The sequence below is a fragment of the Porites lutea genome, chromosome 10 (genome assembly GCF_958299795.1).
Source record: "Porites lutea chromosome 10, jaPorLute2.1, whole genome shotgun sequence".
NCBI lineage: Eukaryota > Metazoa > Cnidaria > Anthozoa > Scleractinia > Poritidae > Porites > Porites lutea.
The window spans coordinates 9434496-9453594 of NC_133210.1; the positions used below are offsets into that span (position 1 = coordinate 9434496).

Genomic DNA, 19099 nt, shown 5'->3' on the forward strand with positions numbered 1-19099 from the left:
ACATGTCAAAGTTCATATTCTCTCTAGTACGTTACTAGTTTCTACGCACAGCTCATTTGACAGCTATGCTATTCGGCTTGTTATTAGCCTTGGTGTTGATTACACGAGTCAATAATTTTCCTTTTGAATATTCTGTTCCGATCCATTTGGCAGGAACAGGTGTTGCCTGAAGTCTCCAACGCCATTGCATTTCCGGGAGAGGTAGTCAAGCGGAAGTGAGGTCTGTTGAATCACGTGGACACAAAATAATGGCGGACATTCTGCTGCTACAAGCAGGCGACTGCTGCACAAAAATGGCATGAACAAGATGGCGTGGAGAAGATCATATGTTTTTACTCCGCGGGTGGAAGAAAGTGAGATCGATTCATCTGATGAAAGTGACAGTGAAGTTGGAACAGAAACGCTTAAGCTGTATCATCGGCGAAAGTCCACAGTGACTGCCGTAAAAGCGCGGGTAAGGTTCATATGAATCACACTATATATGTTGCACAAATATTTCCAAACGGCTAAAATGCACGACGTTTCTTGAAGTCGTGTACCATGCTACCTTTTCGTACTTCTTACAAATCCCCTCTGGGATTATTTACAAGCTTTGGTCTTCAAATACTTTAACCCTAGAATTATTAATTTGCAGTTTTGTTGTGTTTACAAAACAGCCAGTTTGCTGAGTCTCGTCATCAGCCATCACGGAGCAAATCATGCTTTTTTTCTTGTTGGGTTAGATTTATTCTACATCAACGGCAAATATTTTGTTTCTTTATGTTATGCGGGAAGAAGACCTAATTGCAATAAATATGTTTCAGTAATCTATTTTGGTTTTAATTTTCTGTCTGCTGACTTTTCACCCGTCGAGATCGACTTTCGGTCTGGCAAAACATTATAAACATATAAATATTAAAACTCATATTCCCGTTTGATAACAGTTGCCTTGAAACGGTTTCTGAGTTTGCTTTATTATTCAAAACCTCCCTTAATGCTGAAGCTGTTGTTTTTCCCTTGATTACGACACGTATGTCAACCCTCTATAAATTTGACTATATTCGCTCGGATGATTGTAATGTTCTTATCTTGTAAATTATGCTTTGAGGATTTTCCATTCATAAAAGGAAAAAGGCCTTGATAAATCTTTTTATAATTCTTTTATTGGTCGGTGTTAAGAACTGTGTTCCTAAATTGCGCCCACATTTCTAGAAGTGAACTCGAGTCGGCATAGCTTGTAATTTCTTCAGCTGTTTCTTGGCTTGGAAATTTTTTATTAGCGAAGCGTTACTATTCGGCATTAATTATGCACCTGTAAGCTCCTGGGGAAATTTTTTGAATAGCTACTGTTGCTTGTGTTTTCGTGTCACAGCCGGTTGAATCTTCTACCTTGTGATAACTGTCCAGAATGTTTTTTTTTTTACATGGAAAGGCTTTTAGTAAATCGGGGTTTGTTCTGCTACAGCGAGAGTTTTGATGTCGAACGCTCGTCAAACGGTTTCTTTAGATTGTTTGCTTTTGAATCATTATTTTGACACCACTTGATTGCATATTTAATTCAACCACTGATAAATGAAAGTGTTTTTCTCTTATTCCTGATCGAACAAGCTGAAACCGTGCCTCTCCCTTATGGTAGACTTCGGACTGAAAGAGGTCTTGTTTTAATTTTTCTTCCGTTCATATTAATAATATATTGCTCGTTATTTGGGGAAGTAACATTTCTCTCTTTGCTTTACTATATGTTAACACATAGGCAACTTGTATGTCAATTGCAGAACCTCATAAAAGAGGGATTTTTGTTAAAGCAAACCGGATCTTTTCAGGTAAGTTTTGTATTTACTGGGAAGAAAATGAACCACAACCTTAAGTAACATTGTTGTGATAGGAACATTGCAGTGGATTGTCAATGTAAATAAAACTTATCCTTGAAATTATATTTCTTTGTTTTCATGTAGCAAAGAAAGATAATAATTAATTTAAATGTCTCTTGCAGTGGTTATGACAAATTGTTTCATTTGGCAGTTGTGGCAAAAGTAGGGTAGTTTAACAACAAAGTTTGGAAAAATACCAACTGTGACAAAATGATGAATATATCTAATACAGGTTCCCATCTTTTTTCTCATATTGTCTGCTGCTTTTTGTTAATAATTTATGTTTCTTCTCAATCAGAATTTAACTCACTGTTAAGAGGGAAATTTTTTACAATTTCGCTCTTGGAGGTGAAGTTTGAAAGAAATATTGTAAACAACATTCTACTGTGGTGAGGGTAAAAGGAGGAATGAGCATGTGGCATGGCTTGCAGAATGACATAATTATGCGGACTTTAACATACGCAGCTGAATGATCCAAAGAAATAAATTAAACTGAAAAGAGCTCCCTTTTTTGGCGCCAATTCATTTGCAAATGCAGCCGCTGTTTTATTTGAAACCGTGTGAGAAGTGTTTCTTTATGAGACTGTGGGTTACGTGATCGTGACATAATTGATATTATTCAGAGATGCATCAAACCTTGTATGTTTCGTCAGCTGCGAGCTTGGGATGTGCGAAACAGAAAAAAATCGACCAAAATCTTAATTTCGTGGCAAGAGTCAATTTCTTTCATTTTTGTTCGTAGATAGCTTTTAGGTTATATAAGAAACCCAACGTAGATTGTTCCCGCCAAGAGCCTTTTATTTGGGAGAAAAAATAGAAGATCGGTTTTCGATGTCGAAGTCTCAGACTGCATCAATTTTTAACCTGAAATTCGCTAACATCAACTTTCCTCGCGATCGCAAACGAAACTGGATGGAGAAATTTGGACACTTTCCACGAACAGAAAAATTCTTTTCCTTGCACTAGAAGATACTTTCTGGACAATAGGGAAGCTTGTCGTACAGAAATAATTTTAAAAAAGAGGGATAGGTTTTCAGGATAAAAAAAATTTCAGTTCGTTACTCATTTTCGACGGCAATATTTAACATGTGGTATAACTCCAAATTCTCTTCTTGCTATTTAAATCACACATTTAGACATTCATTTAAAACATAACTGGGAATTGGCTTGGGTAAGTGAAGGAAATCTCTATAAGACACCATTGAAGTTCATACTTCCAATTTTGAAAAGCACATAAATAGATATTTACAGCTCAATGGCTCGTTTTTCGGACGTCTTGTAGGTTTGCAAAATTGCTTTTTTCAATCAAAGAATGGGGTAAAAAGGTGAAACTGGGTCAATTTTAGCCATTATGAAACACTGAACTTTACCTGCGGGCGACTCTGCGTGACAGTCTGTTCCGTGACTGCACGTGGCACAACGTACGTTTGAAGAGGCGGAGCTGTCAAAATCACCGTCACGAAATCAAGGTAGTAGCGCAACGTAATTATTGATCGAAGGAGTAACACTTTCGGTGCCGACAGTATTTTGAAGAAGCAAAAAATCAAATGCGCAAGTATTCTGGTACTCACTTTCTATCGAAAAATAAGGACTTTAACAATGGCAATTCGCTAAGGATAACGGAAAAAGAAGATATTTCTTTTTTGTTACTTTACAATCGAGGAAACTAAGTTATTTTGGTCAGGCCTCACTATATTTACCGGACTTCAATGATTTCATTTGGAGGCTGCCTTCAGGAACCCTAGCCAATTGTTGGGTATGTTTTAGATAAATGTCTAAATGCGTGAATCAGTAAAGCTTACTCAAATTGGTGCCAAAAAAGGCGTGGCAATGACCCGCGCATGCCTTTCAGTTTAATTTATTTCTTTACGCCACTTTCCATATTTTACATTCCGCATAATTATGTCATTCCGCAAGCAATGCGACATGCCATTCCGCAAACTCATTCTGCCTTTTACCCTCACGGATTCTACTGTTCTTTATTATAATTCCTTTGCCAAACTTGGACATGGTGGAAAAATCGTACAGTCAAAACTTAAATCTGCATTTAATATTTTTATCTTGACTGAAAATAACAGTAGCTTCTTCTTGTAATTACAACAAAATCTCTTGAATTTGATAGTAACTAAAAATAAATGGTTTTGTTGTGATGTATTCCTGGTATCTGTGCAGTCATAAAGATACAGATGTACTTACTGTACTTATTTATAATAATTACTCATTTTTATTAATCTAAGCTGTTTTAACATGTGAAACACTGATACTGTGTTTTATGTTACATGCAATTAAATTTTTTTATTTAACTTATTGACGAGCCCTCTGATCTTGGAAAGTTTGCTGAATTTCCAGGAAGTCACAATATTATGTGGCAGAAAAGGTGTATTATGTGGCAAATTATGGGATTTATTTGGATGAGATTTCACGTAGAGTGCTTACTGTCATAGACTCACAACAATATTAAAAATTTTAGAGGTTCTGTCTAATGTTTCTATAAGTAATAGTCTTAAATTAGAATTTATTTATGATTTTGCATTCTTTGTCAATAGTAACAACAACAACAAAATAACAACAACAAAACTTTATTAATAAACAATAAAATTACAAAAGTATTGCCCGGAGCTAGCAAGGCTATTTGAGGCGGACAATGCGTGCAAAATATAGGAAATAAAGAATAAGGCTATACTTTACAGTTTACAAATAAATGAAATAAAAATTGTAATATGGATGAGGACTAGATAACAGACTAAAGGAAAAAGAATTAAACAAATAAATTGTAAAAGTAGAAACTAAGAAGCAAGAATTTTTTTTTTGACATTTTTGGCTAATTTTACCTTTTTAATCAAGGTGGGCGTATCAATATAGTCATCTCCTGAATTCAGAATATCAAAAAGTAATTTGCGGAATGTTTTTTTGAAGTTATTCTTGGGGAGGTATCGAATGTTACAGGGTATCTAATTCCACAGCTTAGCCCCAAAGTGAGAGAAAGACAGTTTATATAATTCTAGATCGGAACTGTTGACATAGAAATTTCCTGAAGCCGATGCTCTTGTATTGTAGTAGTGGCAGCTACTTGTTTTTTGTAACAGTCTAACCTCTCCTTATGGACACCTCTATAATACGGACACCACTCTATTATGGACAGTTTTTTTGGTCCCAGAAATGCCAAGAATCACACATTCCCTACCTCTATAATACGGACACCTCTGTAAAGCGGACAATTGGTTCTGTCCCTTTGGTGTCCATATTAAAGAGACTGTGTTGCTAATTCCTGGGGTATGCGATTGGATACAATTTGATTTCAGTTTTGTGAAATCACACCATCACCTAACATCAGGAGCTCTATTATTTATTCCACCAGCAATTTATTTTGAATTTCTCCTTGTAAAAGAAAAACTCAGTGTTGTCCCTAAATTTTACCTCAGCAGGTAAGGGGCCATTCATGGCCGCTGAGGCAAAAAAAATGTGCCAGAGGCACACTTTCCTGGGGAAGGGGGGTTAGTGGAGTGAGGGACATGGCTTTGACCTTGCTGTGAAATTTAGGAGCTATAAAGTTCTCTCAAATGTCATTCCCTCTTTTTAAGACCTATTTTACACAAATCAGCCTTTGTTATCTTATGACAACGATTTAAAATGTTTGATTCCAATAATGTTTGATTCCAAAAATGCGTGGCCCATAAGAAGAAAAGCTGTGTATACCTTAGTACACCTCCACGTATTCATTCATTACCTGAATCGTATCCGGTCACAATTTGCGTGTTTTTTAAAGCAACTTATTTAACTTTAGTAAACCTTCAAGTGGTTGCCAGCGGTAAGAAGAGTTGCTGGGGATATAATTTTGTGTGTTGAAAGTCTGTGTTGTTAACTTAAGTGATAAAATTATTCCTTTCTGTACGGCAAAACTAGCTTTTGCTTTTCATGTAGACTGTAGACAGCAAATTAGGATCATCTATTTAAAGTCTCAGTACAATCAATGAGGCTGGTGGACCGGGATTCTGAAGCTGTAGATTTGTAAGGGTGGTATGCAGCATAATAGTCCAGTTTCGAGTTAAAAATTATCCCTGAATACAAACATTAACGACACATTCATAGGGGGTTAGCCTCGACGTAAAGTAAAATATTCAGAAATTCTGGCAAGTAGGTGTTTGAAATTTGAATATACACTATAGACACAGTAATAAACAGATCTTTTTCTTGTTGGAATTACTTCAGATGGAGGCTAAGGCTGTAAAAAATGTGTCTTCACTTCTTTAATTCAGCGGTCATAGTGAACTCGAAAATGGACTATTGTTCATATAACATTCATTCAATTGCTAATTATTTGTGCTCATTTTTTCACTTTAGAGATGGAAAAGAAGATATTTCAAATTGAGAGAAGGAAACAAGTTATATTATGCAAAGTCCAGTGATGTAAGCATGGCTTGAAAAATAATTGTTTATTTTGTATGATTCTTTACATAGTTACTGACAGGTTATTGTAATCATTTTTAGGAAACGGTATTCACTGAAATCGACCTGCGGGATTTCAGCGTGGCAGCATGTGGCATTGAAAATAAAAACAATTCCTTTACGGTAAGCATAATAATATTATTTTTTAAGTTGAGTAGAAACTCTTATGAACAAACAACCTCAAGACCAGGTGCAGATGTTTGATTATAAGAGCCAGTGGCCGGTGAAATCTGCTGGCTGTTTCACGGGAACTTGCCGCCTACTTTCTTTGGAAATTACCCTGGTTTAAATAGAGTATTCATGTACTGTCACTGGAAAAAAAAGCCAAACTTTAATGATGTCTGTGTTCTGTTCAAACAGTCTAATTTTTGCTCCAGAATGCTGGAAATGCATTCTAACAATTTTCGATAAACTCGCACTTGCAAGTTGCACCTTTGCCGCAAGTTTTGTCCTTCTCCACCCACTTCGGGATCCAAAGCTTCACTTAAAATCTTATTGAAAACCCTGGAGCTGGTGAAATGATGTGACATGGAATTTAAAGTGTAGTAACATTAGACCATTACCCATATAACTCACTGAGTAAGGCATTACCATATGAACGGATGTTACTCTCCATCTCACCTGGAGGGCTTTAGCTTGTTTAAAGAAAGCCTAATTATTTACCCCCAGGTCTTTGTATGGTGATTTTAAATTTAATGCAACCTTGTGTGACCGACCACCTTTCGTAAACAACCACCTTTTTAAAACACAACAACAAGTTTATTCAGTATTACCATTTCTATTAGTATTACCGATTGAAATACAAAATTAATAAACAGATGGAGTTAAGGAGATACAATATGGTATAATAAATATTATTATTATTTCTTTTGTCTTTCAAATGACTGAAAAATGAAATTAGTTGTTAGCCTGCTGATATGCGAATCAGTATTGTTGAAAAGAAAACAGACTTTATCATTTGTAAATAATGTATTTTGTTTGTTGATTTTAATAAAAAAAGTCTTTCTCAAGGTCAGGTCTGAACCTGAAAGAAATCTAGAGCTGGGAAAAGTAGTGAGAAATGGGTAAAAAGTCGTGAGATGTCCCAAATTTCCTACAGGGGGAACTTCCAGCGGGGATTGTGGGTATTGGAAGTCACATATCACCTTAAAGCTGCAGCAGTAAACATCACGATCAATTTTACAATTTAGGTTTTGTAATTTCTATGTTTTGATGGCGTTCATCTCAAAAAAGACAAACAGTAAGTCTGCACATTTGGTGGCAGAATGGTGCACATTTGGTGCGCCTTTTTGTTTTTCAATGCCACATTTGGCTCTCGAATAAGCACCGCAGTGCTAATTTATGTATTTACAAATAACCTCCTTACCTTTGTTATGGCGCTTGATATAAAGAGATATCAAAACCATATTGCTTGAGAAAAAGACCATGACCAGCTCGTGAGTTGTAAAGCTTTAAGGTAGGGAATCTGTCACACTGAGGCTGAGAAACTGCGTTCATGATACCTCTTGTATTTCATTCAAAATAATTTAATATTAAATTGTGCATACCTAGTACCCACCTCACTTAATTCTCTCTATATTCCCTTCAGTGTTTTACCCATAGTTGAAATAAGCACCACTCTCGAATAAGTGCTGCACCTTTAACAGGGAAAATGAAATAAGCGCTGCGGCGCATAATCAATCATTAATTTTATGGTATGCATAATGTAACTTGGAAATTGCATGCAATAAGTCCCTCGAGAAAATTGGTTGGTTGTTTATGGGACGTTTGACTGTAATATTGTTGATTTTATGTAATGTCATAACTAGACCATATTAAACTGTACCATTCACTTGTTGCAATTCAGATTTTCTTTGATGTAGAATTTTTGAGGACTGTTTATATCAAATGGTGGACTCTTCAGGGTTTTCAACAGTTTTTGAAGTAGGAGTTGCGTTTATTTGAGTAGGAGTTGCAAGGCCCGGAGGGCCTTGCTCTCTAGGGGGGTCTGGGGGCATGCCCCCCCAGGAAATTTTGAATTCCTAGACTCTTGGAGACGCATTTTCCCGCATTTTGAGACGCAGAACTAGCAAATTTTAGATATCGAAAATACTGATAAATTTTGATGCTTTTAGTAACTTTATTAACCACAATATTAGGGTATGCTTTAACCACATTATTACCTGCAGCATCCTTTTTTTTTTTTTTTCTTGTTTGTCACTGTCAGCGACCACATCTCCCGTAAACCACGCTGTTGCTTTTTTGCCATTTTGCCGTGTTCTTGGAGACGAAATGTGGCGTTTTATATAGAGTCGCTTCAGAAACCCTTAACTACAATGTTCCCTGTAACTGAGACCCAGTCTTCGACTCGTCCTCAATGTTTACTCAACGTATTACGCAGAGAACGTATTTTAAAAGCAGACTCAAGATGTTTTGGCGAAATTCTCCAGAAAAATTTCAAGTTTGCTTGCTCGCAACAGCTTTGTGAACACTTACCACTTTTTATCAAAAGTTTTATTTGTCATATAATTTACCTAAGGGAAAGTAGGTGTCGCAAATCAAAAAAATGCCGTTGGATGCGACGGCCGACGGCTGATTTTGAAAACACTGCTCTTGTTTTCATTTTACCATGTTCCCACCAATAGAGTATGTAAACCACCACAAGTCCTTGGTTTGCTCAGACAAAGAGTAGCAATCAAATTTAACCTAACACCACCATGTATCCATTTGATTTGTTGTGGGCTCCTCTTGTCGCCCGCAATCCTAATCTCCAGGTTGTTATTACGCATATATGTAGGCAGCATTCATTTGAACTTCCACTAAGATTGAATGGAATGCAAAGAATGCAATATGATCAGGCGCATTTTGACCTTCTATCACTCGTAATCTGATCACGTTTGTTTTGACTATCTGTCACGTGAAACTTACTCAAATTAAAGGACAGTAATGGAGCAAAAGTGTTTTGACATTCGATCATTGGACCGCCCACACCTTGTAACCTTTGGTTATTACTAGTTATATGTTGGAGTGTTTTGTTTCCTCCAGGTCATTACAGCTTTCCAGAATGTCAATCTCAGTGCTGACACACGAAAGGAAATGGAAGAGTGGATAAGTGCTTTGAAATCTGTTGGCTCAAAATCATCTTCAGTAAGCTATCCCAACCTTGCTGGAATGTGATATTATATGATAATGATAATGATGTTTTTGCAATGTGCACTGCAGCCCCTCGCCATCCCTGCCACACCCATAAGACCCTTGGCACTGTAGGGATCCCATTCCTGTCCAATCTGACAGGGTTTTCAATAAGAGCCGACAGCCTGTGAAATTCACTGGCTATTTCACATGAACTCGCTGCCTACTTTTTTTTGGAAATAATCACAATTTTTACAAATAAAATGATTTAAACCAGGTACTGAAACAACCAATGGTTCATAGCTATTGGCAAGAAGAAATAAATTTAAAACATAGAGTATTCATGTGCTGTCGCTGAATAAAAAAGCTAAAATTTAATGATGTCTGTCTTCCATTCAAAAACTCTAATTTTTGCTCCAGAATGCTGGAAGTGCATTCTAAGAGGCCCGAACCTCCCTAGGAACTCGTGCCTTTGGCGGTAGTTTTTCCTTTCTCCGCCTCCTTCAAAGCTTTTGCCACCTACTTTAAAACCTTTTCTGTAAAATTAGTCCTGTGCTACTCATTGTTGTTTCTCAAACAATTCACTTGTCCAACAATGTTGATCCAATTTGGGGAAATTTGTTGCCAGTGAAGTCTGTTGAAAGTTGATAATTAGGCTCTCAAGCCCTGGTTAAACAGTGAGGGGAATTACGTGCTACATGTCATGAACTAGGGGGCTGGTTAATAATTACTTGTTGTTGGGGGGGGGGGGGGGGGTGGGGAGGGTGGCCATTTTGCTGGGGGTCATTTTCAAAATAGCAATAATTAATAACTACTGGATTTTGGCGGGTCATTCTCAGGTAAGGAAGCGTTTCCTGGGGGGTCATTTCAATAAATTTCATGAAAGTAGTACAAAGCCATACTGACAATGAATGTGTAACAGCTGTAAATAGTAAACACTGATTTTATAAACAGGACTGCAGATAAAGTATGTGGTGAACTTTAGGCCAATTTATAGCTAGAATATTCGTATTCTCTAAAGCAATAGTGTGAATGAGGGGGCTTACTTTCACAATGTGTAAAATTCATCTGAGGTAATTATGTGAGGTCAGGTTGAGTTGGGGGGTTGGTTTTAAAATCTTCAAAGGCTAAGCTTTCTCAAAATGGCCGGCCCGCCCTCATGGGTGATAAAAAAACAAAGCCTCTAGGGAAGTGAAGGTGTCCCCTGTTAAAAAAACTGATTTTGCTGTTTTTATTCTTGTAGCAATCAGACCTGTTAGACAGATTGTCTGGTGGGCACAACTGGTATTCATGTTCCCATGCAAAGCCAACCTTTTGTAATGTTTGTCGGGATGTGTTGTCTGGCGTCACATGCAAAGGATTGTCCTGTGAAGGTAATGACATACACATACAGTGTAGAGTTTAGGAATACAGAAAGAAATGAAGCAAATTGATGTCTTATGAGTGCACTTTTGAAATTCTGATAAAATAAAGCTGAACAGTTTTCATCCATTTTCATAGGCTAAATAATCCAAAGTGAAAGTGACACCCACAGATATGTTTATCCAGACCTTACGAAAGAAGTCCTATCTTCTAATCCGTCAAGGCCCTAAGAGCATCAAAATACTTCTTGAAAAGATCTGTGCTAATGTTGATAAAGGAAAGTCAGAAATACTAAGAATAAAGGACTTGATCACACAAGATAAATTATATTCGCCCACTGCTTCAATAGGAAATGTATAGGGACAGCAAATGAAAATTAAAATTTTGATAATTATTAGGTATATATTGGGTTCAAAAGCCCTAGCCCTAGCTGGCTGAGGGCTGGAGATTTCCTTCAGCTACTATGAACATCATCCCTGGCTACTTTCATAGAAAACAAAAGTAATGAAAGATAGGACCAACCATTCAATTCCCTGCACACTTTATTGACAGCCTTGTTGGCCTTTCCCCTTCTTCTTGCTGGGAAGTCAGAAGTCCTTCCTCTCTCCCCCTCCTTTTGGAGTCTGTTGTTTTGTAATCTCTGATTGCTAATTCGCAAAATGTTTTTTGTCAGTTTGTAGATTCAAAGTTCACAGACGGTGTGCTGTTCGAGCAAAGAACAACTGCAAATGGACAACGGTACAATCACTCAAGACAGAATTAGAAAACTTTGATGAAAAAGACCCTGTAAGTCAACTTTTTGTTTTTTAATAACGTTATTGGCATCTCTCTGTCCTTGTGTTTTATGAGATGTATGATTCATAACCTTTCATTACTTATGGTGGTGAAAGTAAAAATGCACAAAGTAATTCAAATTTCTTGTTGATGTATAATCCTTAGAAATAAGTAGCAGCAAGCAAAAGTTCTGCCAAAGAGATTTCATTTGAATGGTAGCACCATATGTTTTTATCCACTGACTCAAAAGATAGATTGACAACTTTCTTTCAAAGTTGACAGCAATTTTCCATTGTGTATATACTCTTACTGACCTGCATTTATAAGACATTTACCAGATAGTAAATGTAGTTAATGGAACATGAAGCCCCAGCGGCAGGGGGGGGGGGGGGGTAGGCTAAGGTAGCCTGCCCCAATGTATGCTCTGTTCGATCTTTAAAGCCTTATTTATGAATGAAAACACGCTAATTTTAAGATACAAACAAAACCTGTTCGTGGTTGGAACCTGACTAATTTGTCATATGTTTATTATCATATTTTTCTTAGCATCGCGCAGATTGGTCCCTGTTTTCAAGGCCCTATTCATGGCTAGACTTAAATCATGATAAGACTAGGTAGCTTATGGTACAACTGTATTCATTGGTCGAGATTTGAGACACTGTCTAGCTATAAACTTCTGCTATTGCAGACCTGGTCATTATTTGTTTAGCTTGCACGAAAGCAAACAGTTACAGTAATTTTATTTATAGAATGACTTCAAGATGTTCAGACCTCAAGTGGAACCACTAGGTGCAGGCAAGTGGTTTCACTGTGAAGTTTTGAACATTTTGACGTCATTTCTTCATTATATTGTTGATAAGAGAATAGACCATACAAAGTTGTTGTCAATATTTGTTTGTGCAATAACATTGATAGTTTTTAACCTCCATTTCCATTGTGGTGTTTTGTAAAATTGCACCACCATGTCATATTTCCATGGTCCATACTGTCATTGACCATAGCTCTAATTGACCAACAGTGTGGGATATTTTGTTCAGTTGTTGTAAGGTGCTCTTTTTTTCTCAAAATTATTTTTGTTGTTTCCAGCTATCAACACCACACCAGTGGTTGGAGGGAAATCTCCCTGTGTCTGCCAGATGTAGTGTTTGTGATGAAGTATGTGGCAGCAAAAGACGACTTCAGGGATTTAGATGTCTTTGGTGTAACATGATGGTAAGTAATGGAGGACTTTAGAGACTAACTTTTCAACACACTAGAAGGACTAGGTGCTTGAAAAAAAAACAACTTGAATTCCAGCTTGTCCTTTGGGTAAGCAGCTCTCACATATTGCTTGCCCAGGGCTTCTTCTTCACTTGTCTTAGTTAATGATCTTTTTTAGAGGATTGCATGCCTTGACCCTTTTCCATTGTTCAAGTAAGGTTTAAAAGTTTACTGCCCTGCAATAAAATCTTCTTGTCCTTGACTACCAGAAGGGACTTTTTTAAAGTCCTGATACTAGCCATGCTCTATTATAGCGAGCACTCTATATCTACTAACTAAGGATATGGCACCACAAGGTCTTTAATGTATTTTTACAGGTACACCAATCTTGTCGGTCTCAAACTCCTAAGTGCTCATATGGTGAAAATGCTCTCTTCACATTACCTCCTGTGTCAGTCTGGAATAATGCTGGCTCTCTTTTGTGGAATGTAAGTAAACAGTGTTGCTGGGGCTAATTCAACAGTGGGCAGCTAGGATTTATATCATTTAAGAGAGAATTCTATGAAATTATCTGTTATGATTTAGTGATATTTTAAGCAGTTTTTTCATTTTTGGTGATGTAGTTTAGAAATACAAGTAGAGTTATAAATGATATCATAGATGCCCAGGGCATTTTTTATATTTTAGGGGTCCAAGAGGGCTATTTTAAAAATAAATACCAGGTGTTTTGCAAGCTCAACAAAACTAATATGCTTTTGGAGAAAACTGATATCAAAAGGGTTTATGATAGCAAAATATCCTTAATCAGAATGTTCATTCAGTGTCATTGCACTGTTAATGTTAGCCTATCCTTTCTTTGAACATGACATTGAACAAGGTGCAATGCACAAACCTTTGTTAATCAAGCCTGAAACTGAATAAATGATTTGCTAATTTCTGCTTTTCCTAGTATTTTTTTATTGTCATTTTAAGTGTTGTTCTGTGCTCTTCTTGCATGATTGTAATTTCCTAATTTTAAGAATGGCTTCTATTGCTGGTAGGGCTTATAACTGGGAAGGAAAGGAGTTTTAATTGATTTCTAAATGATTTCTTATTTTCATACTCTCAGGTTAGACCATCTGGCTGTCTTCCAATGCTTGTCTTTGTTAATTCTAAAAGTGGTGATAATCAGGTCAGTAACTTAAATATTTAATTCACAAAGTAGTTATTGGAGATAAATTAAAATGCAGTCAAAATACCCGTGTGTGTGTTATATCACATGGTTTTACTTCAATGGAGAGTGTATGATATCACATGGTTTTCACTTGAAAAAGGGGCAAGTACTGTAGCTTGCGTGAAACTGAGATGGATTTGGAGGACAGAGAAAGTGGTGACACTTCTTGATTTTGTCACACAATAAAGTGGTGCCAGTTCAGTCAACTCTGTTTATAGCGGACACTGTAGGGACCTCGAGTTAGTGCCCTTATTGATCAGAGAGTCCGTAATAGTGGGAGTTTATTTTGGTCAAACTTCTCTAATTTATTTTCGCCTGGGATTTAGCTGCTGTTGTTCTTGTTCTTACCGATGCTGAGGTAGATCAACAGATGCCAGATTAATATTATACAAGAGCATTGTAAAGCGTTGAAAGTGTTGATAAGCGTTGGAAATCATGAAGAACCGTTAAAATAAAGCCGTTAGGCGACCCGTTGAAAGTGTTATGAAAAGGCGTTGGAAAAATCATCACAAACCGTTTGGAAAAAGTTACAAGCCGTTAAAAGTTTTTGCGCACCCGTTGAAAGCGTTGAGAAAGCCGTTAAAGCCGTTGGAGAAACCGTTAGCTACCCGTTGGTTAGCCGTTGGTTTTTGCTCGTTTAACACAAAACCGTTAGGGTACGTTTTCGCGTGAGAGGTCACATTTCTTGTTTTTAAATAAAAGAAAGAGTCTTGTTAAACAACTCCTTTCAACTCCTTTCAGTTTCCATAATGTTTGACCTACAGTATTGTGATGACCTTTTATTGTAATGATTTGTTTTCTTTTCAGGGTGTTAAATTTATTAGAAAATTCAAACAATTGTTAAATCCTCTTCAAGTTTTTGATCTAGCAATGGGTGGTCCTTCAAAAGGGTGAGTTACAGCATTTCTGTGTATCCAGTGTATAAATGTTTCTGTGGCAGAATCCACATGGTGCAGGGGGGTTGTGGGGGGTTGCACTCATGCTGATGTAGGTAGGAAGGGGGGGAGGTACCTACCCAGAATTTGAGTTGAATTTTAAGGAGGGTCTCATTTAGACCTTGAGATGAGATGTATTCCAAAGGGACACAATAAAGGTGTTAAAAGTCCTCTGTTCATTTTTTTTCTTTTTTTTTTCTGGTGTGGTAATGTATGATAAACAAATTCTTATTCTGTTTTATTGTTTAACAGGCTTAAGCTGTTCCAAAATTTTGATCACTTTCGAATTCTTGTTTGTGGAGGTGATGGTTCCGTAGGCTGGGTGATGAATGAAGTTGACAACCAGAATCTGTCAAATCAGGTAAGAAAACAACTACTGTTTTCACTTGGGTTCAATTATGCGAGAGCGTACTGGAAATCGGTCAGTGTAAAACGCAGACTGCGGACTGCAGACTGCAGACTGCGGACCAGGGGTAAAATGCAGGCTGAGTGTAAAATGCAGACTGCAGACTAAGAGTAAAACGCAAGCTGGGCTAAAATGCAGACCGAGCATAAACTGTAGTCGTGGAAGGGTTTAAGGGCAAAAAAATCCCTCAAATACATGTAAACGAACACTTACTTGATGACATCTGCTTTCACAAATCCATTCCTTTCTTCTCTGGAACGTCGTCGACGACCCGAAAACATAATCGCAATCTTGAACCTTTTTTCCATCCGAGAGACTTCACGCTTCAACTTTTGATTCGAAGTTTGAACTGGTACATCACCACGATGTTTACGCTTAAATGAAAGCTGCTGACCCAAAATACTGTACAGAAATTATGGCGATAAAAAAGGGAGTAAGTCATTCCAACAACAAAGAAAGATGTTCTGCAGGAAATTTGGATAACCTTCTATGAAAGTATTGCAAATCAAGGTACGCAGACTTAAGCTGTTTGGATGTTCATTGAAACTTCTGGCGAATGTGCAATTCACTTCGACTAGGAAGCGAAGTGTGTAACTGATACCGGCTAGCTATTTCACCGATTTGAAGAAGAAGGAGCACAAATGTTTAAAAAAGTCTACAGTCTTTATTCTGCATTTTACCCCAGCCTGCGTTTTACTCTTAGTCTGCAGTCTGCATTTTACACTCAGTCTGCATTTTACTCCTGGTCGGCAGTCTGCAGTCTGCAGTCCGCAGTCTGCGTTTTACACTGACCGTACTGGAAATGCAGTTTTAACTTTTTAGTTTGTGCACCAAATTCTTTCGTTTGACCATTCAAGTTTAACCCTCCAGAGAATACTTTTGCATCTATGAACAAAATCCTATGGTGTGGCTAGCCATTCAAATGAAACCTGTTCAGCAGTAGTTTCACTTGGTACTATTTATTTACAGCGTGCAAAGAAAATCATTTTTACAGCTTGCCATTCGGGCAAGCTGAAGCTAGCAGTTACTAGCCCAAACGTCATTTCCGCTAGCCCCAAAAGCTTTTTGACGAGCAGAATTGATTTCACAGTTCTTCTGTTATTCGAATTCCTCAAAAAAACATCACTTGCCCGTCGGGCAAGTTAAAAACAGAATTAACTAGCCCGATAACAAAATCCACTAGCCCCGGGCTGTCGGACACTACTTTCTTTGCACGCTGATTTAGTATGCAGTTTTAACTTTTGAGTCTGTGGATGAAATCTTATGGTGTTACCATTCAAATGAAACCTTTTCAGTAGTACTTTCACATGGTACTATTTATTTAGTACGTAGTTCTAACTTTTGAGTCTGTGGATGAAATCCTATGGTGTTACCATTCAAATGAAACCTCTTCGGCAGTACTTTCACACGATAATAATTTATTACTTCAGTATGAAGTTCTTACTTTTGAGTGTGTTGAAACAGACAACCTGCATACTGCTAAATCACATTTATATCATTGCACTTATTCCACCTACTGACATTCCAGCCCCAGTAGTACGCAGGATGTTTGTCACATGAACCAAGTTTAATGGCCTTAGCTCCCGTAGGTCTCTTGTGGCTCAGTGGTAGAGCATCTGGTCTAGTATTCAGAAAGTCATAGGTTCGACTCTTGTTAGGGCATAGGAGAACTCAAATTCAAATTGTCTTTATCTTTTGTTTTTAATAATTTGATTGCCAATAGCACAGGCTAGTCGCGGGAATGGGTGTTCATAATAAGCGAGGCAGTAGGTGATGACAAATGAGTTGTGACTGGTTCCTTATACACGGGCAAAGATAATAGCATCAGACGGAAAGATAATAGCATCAGACGGCACACAGGAATACAACAAGCAAAATACGAGTACTTGTAGGCATCAAAAAACACGAGTAAAAGGCTGTATGTCGTGCTTTGGGGCTTCCTGGTACAGGAGGTATTGAAGGATAATTCACTAGGAAAACTCACGAACTAAAGAAACATCATTCTCAGTAATAGATAATTATTTTTCTGTAGTGTCAGCTTGGTGTTCTACCACTTGGAACTGGAAATGATCTGTCAAGAGTCCTGGGATGGGGTACATCATTTGATGATGACAACGCTGTTACACAGTTTCTCCAGCATTTGGAAAGAGCTAAGGCTGCAGTGCTGGACAGGTGATTCTCCGTTTTGTTATACCGTAAATCATCTATTAAGCCCCGCCTCTCAAATAAGCCCCCTCCCTTTTCAGGGGAAGAAAGTTAATAAGCCCCCCCCTCCCCCTCCCCTGATTATTCTTCACTAATAAATGATAGACTGTAATAATCAATCACAATTGTAAAACTTCGTATGGACTGGTCTGGGATGGTTTATTTACCATCTGGAAGTTCGGATTTGATTCTGATCGTCGGTTGCACGAACTTCAACCTTCTTGTACTTGAGCTTTTCCACTTTGTATTCTAGTTCTTTATGGAGAACTGATACCATCCTCTTTTCTAAATTAATTTAGCCCTCCCCCTTCCCTCAAATGGGCTTGAACTAAATAAGTCGGAAGCTTAATATAGGATTGACGGTAATTCTGCAAAAACGCATCAATACTTCATGAAGAAAATACCAAATTCCTCTGGAAAATATTGAAAAAAAAAATGCAGTTGAACGTCTCCACAAAGGGGCGTCAGTGGGGCTTTTTCCAACTTTGACGGTATATCTTTTGGAAGGGCGAAGACCATCTAGCAAAATCTTTTGTTGAATAATAATCGCGTGCTTATGTTCTGTGTTGTAGATGGAGTATCATGATAGAGGAACGCCCTTTGTCAGCGTCTAGAAGTTCTTCAATAGAAACCTTAGATACTCCTGTAAGTGTTTTTGGTTTATCACTTTTGTCAAGAAATCAGAACCAGGGGGCCGAGCTTTTTTCTAGCAAACACGCATTGTTCCAGTCCCAGTCCCCGCTCCGGCTTGTGTCTGTCTTATTAAAGACAGCTGGGTGTGGAAGGGTATCTTCGAGATCTGGGATTCGGCCGAAATACAGTGCGGGATTGGGAAAGACGCCAGAAACTTCGACGGTAAACGGCCTTTGCCCGTTACTCGAGGAGCGGGAGATGCTTCTTCAAACGGTATCGTGCTTATTCCAACTCGTTCAATTCGTCAAATGCTGGCAGATTTTTCTGGAGTTGAATTCTAAAAAGACTGTATCAAAGTTTAGGAAAAGAAAAAGAGTCGCTGTACTTTGTTCACGTCCTCGACAAAACGTGAAATTGGGCACTTTCACGAGCGTACAACAACGGCAAAGAACTGTACTTAAAAGAGTGATGCACGTGCAAAGTTGTTGCTTTGCCAATGTAAACCTATGAGTACTTTTTTGCCGTTCTCGTTGCCGTCGCCGTCGCCGTCGCCGTCGCCGTTGTGCTTGCTTAAGCTTCCTAATTGTCGTGAAAAAGGAGCCGAAGGGCGAGGTCAGGGGCCTCTCTGCCAGACTGTAGAGAGGCTTGACTATAATGGCTCCATCAACAATGTATGCAGTGAATTTTATTCTAAGGGTGTTTTCTTAGGGACCCTCATTGTGTAATAAAATTGTTATTGTTACCGAATTATCATTCTGTTTTTTTCTACAGTACCGACAAGAAGTCGACACCATGGACATGTTTGAAAACAACGTGGCGGCGCATTTGACAAGAATACTTAATTCCAGTAAACACTCAGAAGTCATTTCGTCTGCCAGGTGTGAATTACTTTGTAATATTCGATTATACAATAAAGGGACCAATGTAGGAAGTCATAGAGGCTACAGTTAAATTTCGCTTGTTC

At 37.9% G+C, this 19099-nt stretch overlaps 2 protein-coding genes across 3 annotated transcripts in view; both read left to right on the forward strand.

The window, feature by feature from the left end:
* Window positions 1–19099, forward strand: part of LOC140950166 (ragulator complex protein LAMTOR4 homolog) — a 218179-nt gene that overhangs the window by 68299 nt on the left and 130781 nt on the right. The window lies entirely within an intron of this gene.
* The window catches only part of LOC140949782 (diacylglycerol kinase delta-like), a 40353-nt gene that overhangs the window by 636 nt on the left and 20618 nt on the right, over window positions 1–19099 (forward strand). Inside the window, exons 2-16 of one of the 2 annotated variants that reach the window (XM_073398918.1) lie at window positions 154–454; window positions 1755–1802; window positions 6192–6257; window positions 6339–6419; window positions 9321–9422; window positions 10651–10780; window positions 11443–11555; window positions 12630–12755; window positions 13121–13231; window positions 13852–13914; window positions 14764–14846; window positions 15144–15252; window positions 17330–17469; window positions 18075–18147; window positions 18907–19013. In XM_073398918.1, the coding sequence (XP_073255019.1) occupies window positions 299–454; window positions 1755–1802; window positions 6192–6257; window positions 6339–6419; window positions 9321–9422; window positions 10651–10780; window positions 11443–11555; window positions 12630–12755; window positions 13121–13231; window positions 13852–13914; window positions 14764–14846; window positions 15144–15252; window positions 17330–17469; window positions 18075–18147; window positions 18907–19013 (1508 nt within the window). In that variant the 5' untranslated portion in view covers window positions 154–298. The remainder of the gene's footprint in view (window positions 1–153; window positions 455–1754; window positions 1803–6191; window positions 6258–6338; window positions 6420–9320; window positions 9423–10650; window positions 10781–11442; window positions 11556–12629; window positions 12756–13120; window positions 13232–13851; window positions 13915–14763; window positions 14847–15143; window positions 15253–17329; window positions 17470–18074; window positions 18148–18906; window positions 19014–19099) is intronic. The other variant, XM_073398919.1, reaches the window with a different exon arrangement.